Source organism: Indicator indicator, chromosome 19, assembly GCF_027791375.1.
Source record: "Indicator indicator isolate 239-I01 chromosome 19, UM_Iind_1.1, whole genome shotgun sequence".
Classification (NCBI taxonomy): Eukaryota; Metazoa; Chordata; class Aves; order Piciformes; family Indicatoridae; genus Indicator; species Indicator indicator.
Window position 1 is genome coordinate 655,060 of NC_072028.1, and position 14,070 is coordinate 669,129.

Consider the following 14,070-nt stretch of genomic DNA (forward strand, 5'->3'; position numbering starts at 1 on the left):
CCCAAATCAAGAATAAGAGGCAATAACTTAGCTCTGCTATAGGGGCAGAGCCTAAGTCCCAAAGTACCTTGACTAAACAGATGGTGACCTTTCACTGGGGAGAGAGCATTGGTAACATTTCAACAAGAAACAAATTAGTCATCATGGCCAGAAGGATTAAGAGCCAGTATGAGGTGAAAGCAGTCAGATCACACCACTACCAAAGCTGCTGGAGTCAGTAAAGGATCCCTCTCCACTGCAGAATGCTCCATTTCAGGGCTGGGAGGTCTACTTTCTGCTCACTGAAGTAACTATAGTAGCATCACAATGCACTAGGCACAGCCTGAGCTGGGAGGTTGCTTCTGCTTTTGCAGAAATTTTGCTGTGCTTTGCTTCCTCAAGCGCAGCACTAAAACCACCCTCACTTTTGGCAAAGGTTTTTCAGTCCTGGCTGACAGGGATCATGTCACAATTTTCTTCTATTTCTCGCTTGCTTATGACTCTCAGGACAAAGAATCTCCACTGCAGAATCGTTTGGCTTGTAGGAAGAGGAAATAACAGAGAGGAGCTGTGAGCTTGTTACAGGCTGTGAGTCTCCACAGCTTGTTACAGGGAGCAGATCACATGTGGCACAAAGTGAAGCTGTAGTGCTGGAGTACAGCTGCTCCCCCCTCCCCCCACAGATATATATATACAGAAAGCCACTCACAACTGATGTTACAAAAGCTATTGAAAAATCTCTTGATGGCAAGAGGATTGGCATCTGCATAGAACTTTTACCCAATGGCTAGGAACACCTTGTTCCAGTTTCTCTGTGTATCTAAAAGCAGCTCAGCAGATCTTCCAGTCCTCTCATCTTTTTCTCCACACCACCACACACCACCACATCTCCAACTGCACAGGAAAAAAGGGATTTATAGAAGCAACATCTGAAGTTCTTTGCTTGGTGCTGCCAGAAAGGAGAGGACACACCAGGGGCAATCATTTGTTTGGAACCTGTGGGACTTGTCCAGGTCACTCCAGGTGTGTTGTACCTCCTAAAAGAAGACATTTTTATTTGAACAGCCAGGAAATTATGGAAGAGGCAAATGGAGCTACCTGGGGACATCCGCCAGTATTACAGGGTGGTGGCAAGGCTGAGCCAGTTCCTTCCACTCCAGTATTTCACTCCTTATTTCCAAGGATTTGTCAGTCAGAGCAACCTTTAACTTCCCTGGTGACTTCATTGGAGCAGATTTAATTCCTTGCCCCATATAAAAAACAGGAACCCAGATCTCTTCAAGAAAGAATTTTGAGGAGATTTCAGGCATGGGGCATTTTGAACACATTCAGCTGGCAATGTCCTCTTTCATCCTTCAAAATCCTTTTTTTTTTTTTTTTTTTTTTTTTTGTTACTAACAGAGAAGAACATAAATACCTATGTGGCTGAAGTAAGCCAGACAGGAACATTTCCATTTGAAATATCATCTGGGAACAAATTTGTGCTGTCCAAATCTCAGGGAAAATCAAAGTTTCTGTTCTATTGCTCCATGAGCAGGAATACAGTGACAGAAAAATCCAGCAGCCCAAGATGAACATTTGGTGAGTGGAAGCAGCTACAAGATTAATAGCTTCCTACTTCCTTCTGTGCTAAAGAAGCCAGAGGATTTGGGGCATAATACTTGGGATTCATTTGCATTTCCTATTTGCAAGAAGAAGTGCTGACAGCCACAGAATAATGTGACTGTTAATATCTCCACCTCTGCTACACCTCTACTGCCTGCATTTGCCAACCTGCTGTGAGAAGTGGGGTTTACTGGTGAGTGTCAGTAATGTTTATAAAGCCTTTTCTCCTTCTGCAAATGTCATGGCAAGGCTGCTCTAGAATCAGAGCGGACACCTGGGCGGTGGGAAGACTTGGTGCCCTGTCTGAAGGCCTTTTTGAAGTAGGAGCTGCATGCTTGGGCCAGCCTCGGAGGTGAGAGGCAGCTGTTGCTCACACACCTCCCAGACACACAGCTGAAGTATCTACAAATGATTGTTTTGGTAATAGTAGCAAGCATTTGTCTCACATTCTTCCACCAGTAGTATTGCCTTTTCTTTCTCCTATTCAGCTAATGGCCACTGCCCCAGTGCCCAGCTGTGTTACACACGAAGATGCCCTCAGTAAGGCATGAGGCCGGCAGCCCTTTGCTGTTTCGAACACACAACCCAAACCCGTGGCAGCTCCCAGCTGACAGACAGCAGCTCCCAGTTAAACTTGCCCTCATCAGCCACAGCAGTGCTGAAATCCAGCATGCAGTTTTCATTTCTCTCAGGCAGCCACTGACTTCCCAGACTCTTTGGATGTGCACAGCTGCCTCTGAGCTGGCACTGCTGCCAGTCAATGCCTGCCCTTGGCTGGGGACAGTTCATCAGAGATCAGCACTGCGGCTGTGCCTGCCCAGTGCCACCTTCCTCCACACAGCCAGCCAGGACACCACTGCACAGGAGACCCTTCCCTCCAGGCAGAGCTCTGGAGCAGCCTGGAGGCATACCAGTTCTCCTCTCAGGAATGGTGCAATCACCATGGCAGGAGCCTGTGCCAGGCTGATCGCTGCTGCTTGGCACCTGCTTATTCAACAGCACACAAAGTGCCCGGTGGAAACCATCAATCTCTGCTTTCAGAAGGCCAAGATACCTGCATCCTGCTGCCCTCCTTTGAATACACAGCAGGCTCTGACTCTGCTCTGAACCAGCAGCCTGCTGTCAGCCAAAGGAACGTCAACTAAAGCCTGCACAGCATGAGAAATCAGCTTTGCTGTGTGCATGTGAGCCAGGCATTTACATTCCTTCAGAGGCGATTTGTAATTGTCCAATTTAGCAATCAGTAGATGTTTGCAAAGAACCTGGGTGTTTTGTTGACTTGCTGATGCATGTGGTAATGTAAGCCTGGCACTGGCACTCGTTTGTGTTGTGCATCGGTACCTCGCAGTGAAGCCCCAGGAAGGGGCAGTAGAAAGGTGCTCTGCTGTGGGCAGGAGCCTTACCCAGTCTTTGACCCACCCTGTCCTTCCCTTCCCTGGTTCCACTCAGGAAAAGAGCCTCTTCTGTCCTCATCTTGGCAGAGCTCCTTTCATTTTCAGGCTAATTTAGCTGGGCTACTCAGCAGCTATCTGGGGAGTGAAAGCTCACCAGCACCAAAGTGCACAGAGGGTCAGGAAGCTTTGGGTTCTGAAGGGTCTCTGTGAGCTACCAGCACTGAGAAAAGTGAGGCTGTAGCTACTTTGTGTCCTCTGCCCCTCCTGTTCTCTGTGAGTGACCCAGCTCTGGGAAAGCAGTTGTAGGTAGTGCCCTGACATCATGTTTTCCTGAGACAGCTCTCTCAAATACCTGCCCACATCAAAAGAAGGTGACCTCAGCTAAGTAGCAACAGACCTTTTCCTGGGGGCAAGTTGTTCTACTGCTTTGCTCTGCAAGGCTTTTTTTCCTTCCCTTTGAAGCATCAGCATTGCTGCTACAAGGGAAAGATCCAGTTCTAGATGGACCGAGGGCTGTCCCCAGAGTTGCTACCATTACATTGTGCCCTTAGCTTTATGTCTTACCTATGCTGTTCTTCACATGGGCTTGTTAGGCAGGGCAGAGGATGGCATGGCCACAGAGGCCACAGGCAGGAGCAAGCTGCCAGGCACAAGCCCAGGGGCAGCCTGGCTGCCCTATCTCGGGTGAGGAATCAGAGATGTTGGTAGACAACTGTCCCTGTCTTTCCAGGGCTGGTCTGTTGGTATGATGTGAAGTGTTGAGCCACAGGAGAGCTGCACAAGAGCAGACCTGTCAAGCACTACTTCCAGTGCCACCCTTGCCAAAAGATTTCAATGAATCCTTCCCATCATACTGGTTTGCAATGTCTTTCAATATTGCTTGGGTGCAGGGGCCCTCAGTCCTGCCTCTGTCTTTGGAAACAGAAGATATAGTGCCTCAAAACTTTGCTATGATATTGAACTAATTTCCACAAACACATTTGGACAGTTTTTACCTAAACTTGTACCCCTTTGCCCTTAAAAAACACCAATCCTGCCACCCAGTGCTACTGCTCACTCGCCTCCCAATTCCTAGGAGCACTGTGGTGATTAATGAATGTCTTTGAAGTGGAAAGTGCTGTCTGAGTGCTAATTACTATCCACACATACACTCCCTGCTGCTGCTGTCAAGGGCAGGACATTCACATACCATGCTAATAGGAAAGCTTAGAAAAACACCTATTGGTACCTAGAAATTCTCTCTGCCACAGAAGTGTATAAAGGAAGAAGAAATTAAAAGTTAGGTGTTTCAATTCATTGTTGCACGTTCTAGTGAACTGCTCTCCACCTGCTTAATAAGTTCAGGGCAGCTGAAAATGGAGTTTAGATTGGAAGCTGCTTGCAACCTTATCTTCTTGCACTCTCAGTAATACTAATAAGAATGGCAAAAGGAGTCCCTGTGAGGGGCACAGTTAAATATGGGACTGCACCTCCACAGGGTAAGTCAAGGGCTAGGGACCTGTCCAAATTCTGCCTCCTAGGTGCTGGGGGCTCTGTGTGAATCAACTGAAAGCTCCCACAGGCAGCATCCCTCTCCCTCCCACGCCTGAGGAAGCCTTGCCTGAAGGAGCTGTTAGCTGATGCTCCACTAAGAGGTTTCTGTAGGGTTTTTATCTCAACCATCTTTCAAATGCTGTGATTTGAGTAACCAATGTCTTCAGCTGCTTCCTTAATGAGGGTGCTGTGTTCACATGGATCAGTCAGTGCTGACTACTTCCAGAGTTCCCCTGCTTCTGTAACTCAGCCACCAGCCTGGGAGGGCTCAGCAAGCACATTCTCTGCATCTGTAAGAGAGCCCTTCCCATTCACCAGCTCTGCTCTGCTCTCCTAGGACGCATTAAAGTCAACTGATTGAAAAAATAATTACAGGAGAACAGGGAGGGGAAAAGCCATAATTTAAAGATCTCTGAAGTTTGTGTTTAGTGGAGAGGTGATAACTTTTTGAAGTCAGTTCTTTCTTTTTCCTTCTTGGACTCAGGGACCTCCTGGACCTGGGGGTGCTGGTGGGGGAGAAGCTGGACAGGAGCCAGCAATGGCACTGGCAGCCCTTGGCCCTTCTGGACTGCCAGTGCCCATTGCCAGAGATGGAAGGAGGGGAACCTGCCACTTTGCTCTGGGGAGTCCTCACCTGCAGTGAGAGGCACTCAACACAAGAAGGACCTTAGAGCAACCTTCCAGTACCTGAAGGGGCTCCAGGAGAAATGGGGAGGAACTTTTTAGGGTGTCAGATAGTGATAGGATTGGGGGAGATGGAGCAAAACTAGAAGTGGGGAGGTTCAGGTTGGAAGTTAGGAAAAAGTTCTTCCCCATGAGGATGGTGAGAGACTGGAACAGGTCACCCACCAGGAAGGTGGTGGAAGCCTCATCCCTGGAGGTTTTTAAGGTCAGGCTGGATGTGGCTCTGAGCAACCTGCTCTGGTGTGAGGTGTCCCTGCCCATGGCAGGGGGGTTGGAACTGGATGAGCCTTGAGGTCCCTTCCAACCCTGACAATTCTATGACTCCCTTCATACTCACTGCTTGCAGAGATGTGCAATGGCAACAGGCAATGAGCAGCAGCCTCTCTGTAGAGCTGTGTAAGTGCACCTGGCCTTTTCTTCTTTCAGTAGATGCTTTTGGCTGCCTTTCATTACTGCTGCACCTTGGTCATCCCAAAGACACCTTTTAGGTCAGATTGTCAGGCCTACCCTTAAAGGTTCTGTGATCCAGAGCACAGCTGCCCTGTTAGGTATGGCCTAATGTAAATACCGTGATGTTGGAAAGTGCTGCTGTAGCATTTTTTGCACTAATTAAAACCTGGCTAGGGATCTCCTTTCTCGATGCTGCCTCTACTTCAAACAAAAACATTTCCACAAATCAAGCCCAGGGAAAAGGCTTTAGCATTCTAAGCTAATAGTAATTGTTTTAAAACCCATATTTGCTCAAGGGTAAAATCCATCCCAAAAACGACCTGAAAGCAAATCTAAACCCCTTGCTCTTTGGGAGTGATGTTTTTAAGCTGCCCTCTCTCAAATTACACTCATGTGGGTTTTGCCAGCTCTCTCTCTCAACAGCTGCCAGGGCATTTCCAGCACCAGCACCAGCACCACCAGCCTGGAGGCTGGGAGACCCTTCGACTGTCTGCTGCCTCACTGCCATTCTGCATCATCATGGGGAATACAGCTCCCACCTGTCCTGCAAACTGGGCAGAGGCTTCCCCTCCCTGTGGGCATACAGAGACTGTAACTTGGGTACAGAAAGGAAAAGCTTTCTAGTAGTGATCAAACACAGCTCTCAAAGAGCTCTGACTGCATGGCTTTACAGAGTGATGGTGTGACTTTGGTGCTGCCCCAGACTTCCACAGCTGGGTTTGGTTCCCAGTTCCCATCCATGCAGCACAAACCAATTCTGCAGCGAAGCAGAACGAGGGTGGCTCAGGTCCCCTAATTGTTTGCCTCTGACAGGAGTGTTTGGCACCGTGGCGTAGCCAGAGGCTAATCCTCTTTCCCTAATCTGACTCTCCTGGGACTTTAGGGTTAGTATTTGACCTTTACGTAACAAATGGATGTGCAGAAGACCCACCCACACTACAGGCACATGCACAAAACAGACGCTGATGGGTCTGCACAAGATTCCATAAGGATTTGGCTTTGCTACTGCTGAAAAACTTGGCAATGTTTGAGTTTTACTTGTAAAGGAGGAAGTTTTAAAGTGAAAATAGTTAAAAAACCCACAGTCAGTGCCTGCTATGGAGCAGAAAAAAAAAGGTTTCACAGACAATGAGGCTGCCATTGCCTGTGTGCAGTGGCAGGTCAGTGCTTGGTGTTTGTTAGGATACAACAACCCACAGCTGCTCCTGGCCTGCTGCGCTGCCTGCTTTACACCCTGACTAAACACTGGTGCCATCAAACAGCCTTATCAGGCAGAGCCACAGAAATTACTTCACCAGGACTGCACAACAAGTGTCCTTTTTTGGTGCATTTTAGCAATTTAAAATACCAGTGCACTGCAGGAAACAAAAAACCCTGCTGTGGAAACCACGAAAAGCAAGCAAGGTGCCCCAACTACAAATACCCCATGCACACTGACCACAGATCTCTAAAGGCTTCCTGGCATAACTGCTGTGAATCATCAGGGACTGCCATTAGCCAAGCCATCTGCTGCCACTGGTGCTTTTCATCACTGGTTCCCAATCTTCCAGTTATTCATTTCTTAGCATCCTACCAGAAAGGACATTGGCTCCAGTGGGACTGTCCGTGGGCTTGAAGTAGGGCTGTGCTCACCAGGGGGTTTAGATGGCACCTGAGGCGCCCCTGTGGGAGCAGGGCTGCTGCTGTCCCACCGGAACCGCAACAACAGCAGCGAGGCCTGGGGGAGCAGAGCCTGGGAACATGCTGGGAGCACCCAGGGCAGGAGAGGCAAGCCCTGCCCATCACTGCTGCAGACAGCCTGCCTGCTCCCACACCCCATTCCCCAGCAAGGGGAGGTCCCAGCACTGTGACCAGCATTTCCCTGAAGATCAGGAGGCCTGCCCAGCTTCTTCAGCAGGCAGTGTGGTGACCTGTGGTGCACCAGTTAGCTTGGCTGGCTTTACCCAGAGTGAAGCAGGCAGCTGCCAGTTGCTCATCCCTCTCTCCCTATTTGACATGCAAGGTGCAGCTCTTGTGATTGCTTCCCCCCCATTATCTCACTTTATGGTTTTCATATTGCTCAATCAGTGAGAAATAAAAAGTGACACATGCTTCACTTGAAGCAAGCAAACGATTAGGGGGCTTCTGTGCACACTGCAGGCAGGACACCACCATTTCCCCCAAACTCTGTTCCTTAAACAGTACTCTGTGTTGGCTTTTCAACATGTTAAAACCACTGACATATAATTAAAGGCAGACTGATGGGGCAGAAACTGACTGGATGACTGCAATTAACCGTGCCAAAGAAACACCACAGGAATCAGTTCTTTAGTCACAACCAAGACTTGGATCTGCTCACCTGCAGTGGAAAAGAAATCCTCTATGTGTTCAGTTTTACAGGCTTGGTTTCTACCTCTTGCAGATGCACCACAACAGGCTTCCAGATGAGGGGATGAGACTATGACTGAAGAGTGTCCTGGAGGCTGCATGAGTTCTTTTCCTGGGTCAGAACTGGAGTGATCTGAGCACGTTAATTATGAGGCTGACATGTATGTTCTCCTTCATCTTGCTGTTTGGAGCAGCTGGGCTGGTTGTCTTCATTCACCTGCAGGATCCAGAAGAAATAGTTCATCAGCAGACCCCAGGTTAGCATTCCTATTTCTATTTGACTCCCTTGCTCTTTCATGTTCAGCATTTTGCACCTATACCCTTAACATGTTTTACATATGTCACAGAGGCTGCCTCAACAAAAGTGTGCAATGGTGTCAGTGAAGACTATTTTGAAATTAGTTAGCAATATTGTTTTTATTATAAAAAAGAAGAAGAAGAAGAAAATAACAAAAAGAAATGAAAAAGAGGGGTTTGCTAAAAACAAGTTCTAAGAACCAATTAACTTATTATGCAGGGAACTTTGCCAAAGTGCACAGGGTCCAGCTGCATGGAGCTCATCTTCTGCTAAGATTGAGACCAGCCTCTGACACCAGCTACAGCACTGCAAATGTGAAAGTGCAGTTCCTGCAAATACCTCCTTCTGAATCTCCCATGGCCTGAGGGTGTGCCCAATGTTCCATGTAGATGCAGAACAAGAGATGCAGAAATGATTGACCCAAGGAATGTGAAGCAGTTGGGATGAGTTCCTTTGATATGCTTAACTTGTATTAAACTTCTCAAACTTCCATCCACACACAGAGCATCCTCCTGTGCTGCTAACTTTGAGGAAAGCCACAGAGACAGTGTGAGAACTAGCAAAGCATGGGCTCAGTGGGCTCCTTCTAAAGGAGGGGCACACAAGAGGTATGAAAAAGCAGAAGAATGTTTAGTTTTCTTGCAGCTGCTTTCTCTTTGAGTAAGGCTGGTTTAGAGCCTAGACAAATGCCAGTGCTGCTACTCCAGCTCATAATAATTCCCCTGAGCCTTGGCTGCTGTGTTTGCTCTCATAGGCACTGAAATTTTCCTTTGACTCAATGCATGCTTTATAAAAACTCTGACTGACATCTTCATCTTCCAAGGAGCAGCACTGGATGAGCATTGCTAACATCTTTAAAGGAACTGAATCCTAACACAGAGGACTCTTAAATAAATAATGCCATTAAGTGCTAATTTCCGTGTCTGGGTTTATTAAGTGCTTATTTCCATATCACTGAACAATCTGTACTTTAATATGTTTATTATTTAGTCCAACTGCATACCAATTTTGAAAGCAGCCACTCAGCTGAAACTACACAAATAATGAACCATCAGTGTGGTGTAATGCAGGGAGCTGAGCAGTCCCTTCAGTGCTTTTGCAATTTAGTTTTCTATACTTAGATGCAGAAGAGCTCAGAGGTTAAAACTGGTGGCACTGGCTGTGTTTGACTGAAACTGTCCAGCAGACTGGGGGTGAGGGGAAAGCCTTGTGAACAGAGAATGCAGAATTCATAATCTTGTATACAATAAAATAGGGTTACCAATATCTGTACATTTTTGATGTACTCTAAGTATGCAAGAGCTTCTTTGACTGGCACTGACTTTCATTGAAAAAATTAGATTCTTTCTCAGCTTTTGCAGGGTGTGCTTTGCCACAAGCTAAACAAGAAGGTTTTAGCCCTACTGTGTTCTGTGAGGAAAAGAGACACTAACTTGAAGGGCAAACTAGACTGACAGCACTATCTTTTGCCTTACTTACTCTTACTGAATATTAGCTAATACCAACACCTAAAGAGACCTTGAAACTAGACTCTGAGCAGTAATTAAGACTGATTGAAAAGTACTCTGTGTAGCTTTACCTGCAGAAATTCATTCTCTGCTCCTGAAGGAGAAGGAATTTCTGTGGTGCCTTGAAACCAGTGCCATTTTTTGGCCATTTTTTAATTGTTGGCTCCTCACCCTGACCTGTTGTGCCTCTGTTCTCTCTGCCACAACCCTCTTGAGCCCTGACTGCTGATTGTAGTGCACTGTGAAGTGTTTTTTCAGAGAAGGGCAGCCTTGGGAGGGGACAGCCGAGCACATTTAACCGAAGTAAGTTTGAGCAGAGCTCCTAGCCCCAGGGAAGCTGACTGCTACGTGCAGGCTTCTGTGTGCCTAAAGGATGAACATCCCAGCGGCGCTGCTCCTGCCAGAGGCGTGTAATCAATTGCTCGATCCTCACGTTCAATTACAATTTATGGTAACAGGAGGCAGGCTGCACCTCTGAGAGGAGGTGCTCGATGCAATTACTCCTGTTGCTCTTTGGCTGGGCTTCACGTGTGCTAAGTGCTGTAAGTGCTCTCAGCGGGCTCAGACCCAGAAACTCCTCACACCCACTGCTGCTGAGAACGACACCAGCCATCACTAAAACATAACAGGGAGCTTTAACAATAGAGGGCAAGACACCCACTCGTTTCATTAAAGAGAGAGGTAGGCATATTGCACCTCCAGGGAGCCTCCTAGGAAAACCTGGCAGTTCCGAGCAGGACTTTTGGTGCTCTGAGGAGGATCCCTCCCTCCCCCTGCTCAGTGTTCTCCTTCTAATGGGGATGGGGTGTTGCTGTAATCTGCTTGATTGCTCCCTCAAGAGATTCGAACTAATGCCTGTGTCATTAATTGCTCAGGACAACAGTTCTGCTCAGCACACTTGTGTTGTATTAGCCTTTGGGTTTGGATGTCCCCTGCAGTTCCTGTGTAGTAAAATGCATTTGCTGGATGCTGGAATTGCATCAGGAAGGCTGGAGAAAAGTCAGGAACATTTATTTTGCAGTGAGAAGCAGCATAGGAGAGGTCTGCATTGTTCAAAAGGACGTTTTGCATTGTTAGTACCTTCAGTCATCTTTAATTTCAGAGACTGCCACTTAGGAACCAAGATTAATAAAAGTCCTTTGGTACTTTAGGTTCATCTGTCTGCTGTGGAAATCATTCTTGATTGGTTTAGTCCTAGCAAGCATGCTGGTGAGACCTTGATGTACTAGTTAAACCAGTATAAAATCCACAGTCATAAAACTTTAAGTAATGCTTACATTACTTTCAGTGAGTAAAGTGCTCCTGACAGTCGCTGTTTGTGTTGATTTGTTACTATTCATTTATTCTTCCCCCGTGCTCTGCATTGCTACCTAATTGTGATGCTGTACCGAGAAAGCAATATCAAAGTAATTTTCCACAACATTAGTTACAATTTTCTTCTGATCTTTCGAGTGAAACAATCCCATCCTGTTGGCTTCTGTGAGCATATAAACCTTGATTACATTTATCTGTTGGAAACCCGTGCTTACAAAGTGCCTGTGCCCGGGATAAGGGCTGTAGAGTCTTGCTGGCTGGTTGACAAACATGCTCTCTCTGTCGTTTCATTTATGTAATGCACATCACTCTGAGCAGATATATTGCAGACAGACAACCATTTAGGGGTGGGCAAAGCAGATTTCCCAAGCCAGTATATTACACCCAGCAGACACTCCTGTGGTCATTAAAGAGGCGATCACCTCACCTACCACAGTGTGTTTCCTGGTGTCTGTGGAGAGCGTGGATGAGGCAGGGGTGTGGAGAAGTAGTGTGAGTGATGGTCACACAGCCTACAGAGGCACAGCACTGCTAGCAGCTCTCCCTGCCCAGTGACAGAAAGCCTGGCTGCTGCAGGAAGCATGCCAGCCTTCCAGCCCAGACAGGACAGGCTTTGTTTTGGGCAAGCCAAGCCCCTTTGCTCCCGGTGCACAGGACACTTTCATACATATGTCCCACCCCACCACTAGTGACTTTGGAATGTGTAAATCTCCTGCCTAGGACAAGACATTAAACGTGCCAAAACTTTACAGAAGCTGAATGTGCAGCCACTCTGCTGCTGTGTTTGTCCTGGAAGCACCAGAGCAGCTGGGAAGGGGCCTGCCCAGCCCTGTGGCTAGCAGAAGCTTCAGCATAGTGGCCATGCCCCCTCCCTGATGGGGCTTACAGTGGTAGAGTTGATAGGACTGATGAGCACCTTGACAGCCATGGCCAGGGCCACTGCATCTTGTGAGATCCCTGGCAGCCTGGAGAACTTGGATTTGTCAGAGCTGCATTTGGGTTGTACCAGAGAGAGCAACCAGGACAAACATCAGCAAGTGAGCCAAGTCTAGAGGATGCAGCCTGTCCTGACAGCTCAGCTCTCAGGTGTATCTCGGATGCCTGCACAGACTTCTGAGGTGCAGACTAGGCAGCCCCTGGGCTGGAGACAGGACTCTGGTCATAGGTAGGTCACAAAGAGCAGGAACACTGCCTCCAAGCTGCACCAGGGACACAGTTTTCGTAGCTGTACTACAATATCCATAGCTATCTATAGCTGAACTTCAGACCATGTGCTCTAGGAACTCTAGTCACAAGGGGAGGGGTATTCTAAAATGGGATCTACTTTTCCAATGGGAAATTTTGCCAAATGAAAACTAGAAGTATTAATATTCCTCTACACCTATATCCATGCAGCAAACTTCCCTTTATGTGGTGAATAGGTCTGTGGGGAAAAAAAAACTGACTGAGTTTTTGCCATCTGGTTAGTGAATTCAGTAATTTGTAAGAGTCTTCAGCTGAATCTGTAAGTGTGCTCTCACTGCTCTGGGAGCTGGCAAAAGCTGGAAACACATCTCCAAGGATGCATGTTGTGAAAGCTTCAAAAGGGTGAAAACAGGGAGCAGAATGGAAATGGTTTTGCACTCTGACTGTATTGGAATTTGAAATTCAAGTCTGAATATAACCAAGCCTGAAACTCATCTGACAGAAATTCTGCACGACTGCTGTCCTTACCTCAGCTACCAGCTCCTAACATACCACTGTCATCCTCCTTGTTCTGTGCTTTACCAAGGCTGTGATGGGGAGGAGAGGCAGGAAGCAGAGGCAACAGCCTGAAGGGCTTTGTGCCAATGCTCCTGCAGACCTGACAGCAAAAGGGAGCCACAGTGCAGAAATCTGCCTGCCTGCTGCCTTACAGCAAACACCAACAGCACAGCTGTAGTGAGCTCTGCAGAGGCACTTCCTCAGAGCACACACACCTTGGCCCTCTCCAGTGACAGCCCTGTGCACACCTGCATGCTGGATGCACACCTGCATGCTGGTTGCACATCTGCACCGTGCTACCCCAGCACACCACGTGCTGCCCCTTGGTCATACTGGAAACTTCTTATAAACGCCATGGAAAATGAGCTGGCATCAGAGAGAATTTCAGAAGGCATTTTCCTACAGCATGCAGCTTATTTCTCTTTATGAACCCGAAGCCATTTAACCTTCTTCTCAGCTAAGAGCAGCAGCAGCAGCAGCAATTGTGCCCCAAAGCAGCGGGTCAGGGTAGCAGAGGCTCACAGGCTCGCTGATGCTTTCCAAGCAGAGGCAGCAAAGTGTTCTGTGTGAAGAGGGAGCTTCCACCAACTCCAGAGTGGATGTGCAGTCACATCCTCTGAGTCTTCTTTGGCTGAACTTCCCACAGCAAAGAACTGGAAGGCAGCTCTAAGGTCCCCCCAGAGCCTTCTCTCCTCTAGGCTGTGTTTCCTCTCACTTCCCCCCATAACATTCATTATTACAAGCTTCCACAGGACCTTTGGTAGAAAATGTGTCAGTACTAGGGAGTCCCCTCCCCTGTGTCAGCCATCATTCCCTTTGCCTGGTTTTCCAGGCTGGCTGTCAGCCTGAGGAGATGAGCTGAGCCACCAATGCTTGCTGGGGTTGCTCAGGTCCCTGCCATTTTACACTCCTTTGATAACACAGGTTTGCATTTCTCACGATTATCAACGTTCCCCTAGCAGCTTAACCACAGCTTCCTCTCCTTAGCAGTCTCATCCTTTTTTATGCAGTAAACATTCATTTTCCTTTCATCATTCTAGTGGAGCTTGAAATTAAAGGGGGCTTTCCTCTTGATTGTGGCTTGCTTGCTGTAGCAGCACCAAACCTGCCAGCTAACTGCTGCTCCAGCACCAGTCAAGAGAGCAGAAAACACCACAACACTGAGCTTGTACTTGGCCTGTGAAAGAGCAGCTTC

The 14,070-nt window shown here is 47.7% G+C and overlaps 1 protein-coding gene across 1 annotated transcript in view; it reads left to right on the plus strand.

Annotated features, from left to right (window-relative positions):
* The first annotated feature begins 8,160 nt into the window (after nt 1-8,160).
* Nucleotides 8,161-14,070, plus strand: part of CHST8 (carbohydrate sulfotransferase 8) — a 105,819-nt gene continuing 99,909 nt past the window's right edge. Inside the window, exon 1 of the mRNA XM_054389854.1 lies at nt 8,161-8,269. Coding sequence (XP_054245829.1) covers nt 8,161-8,269 — 109 coding nt within the window. The remainder of the gene's footprint in view (nt 8,270-14,070) is intronic.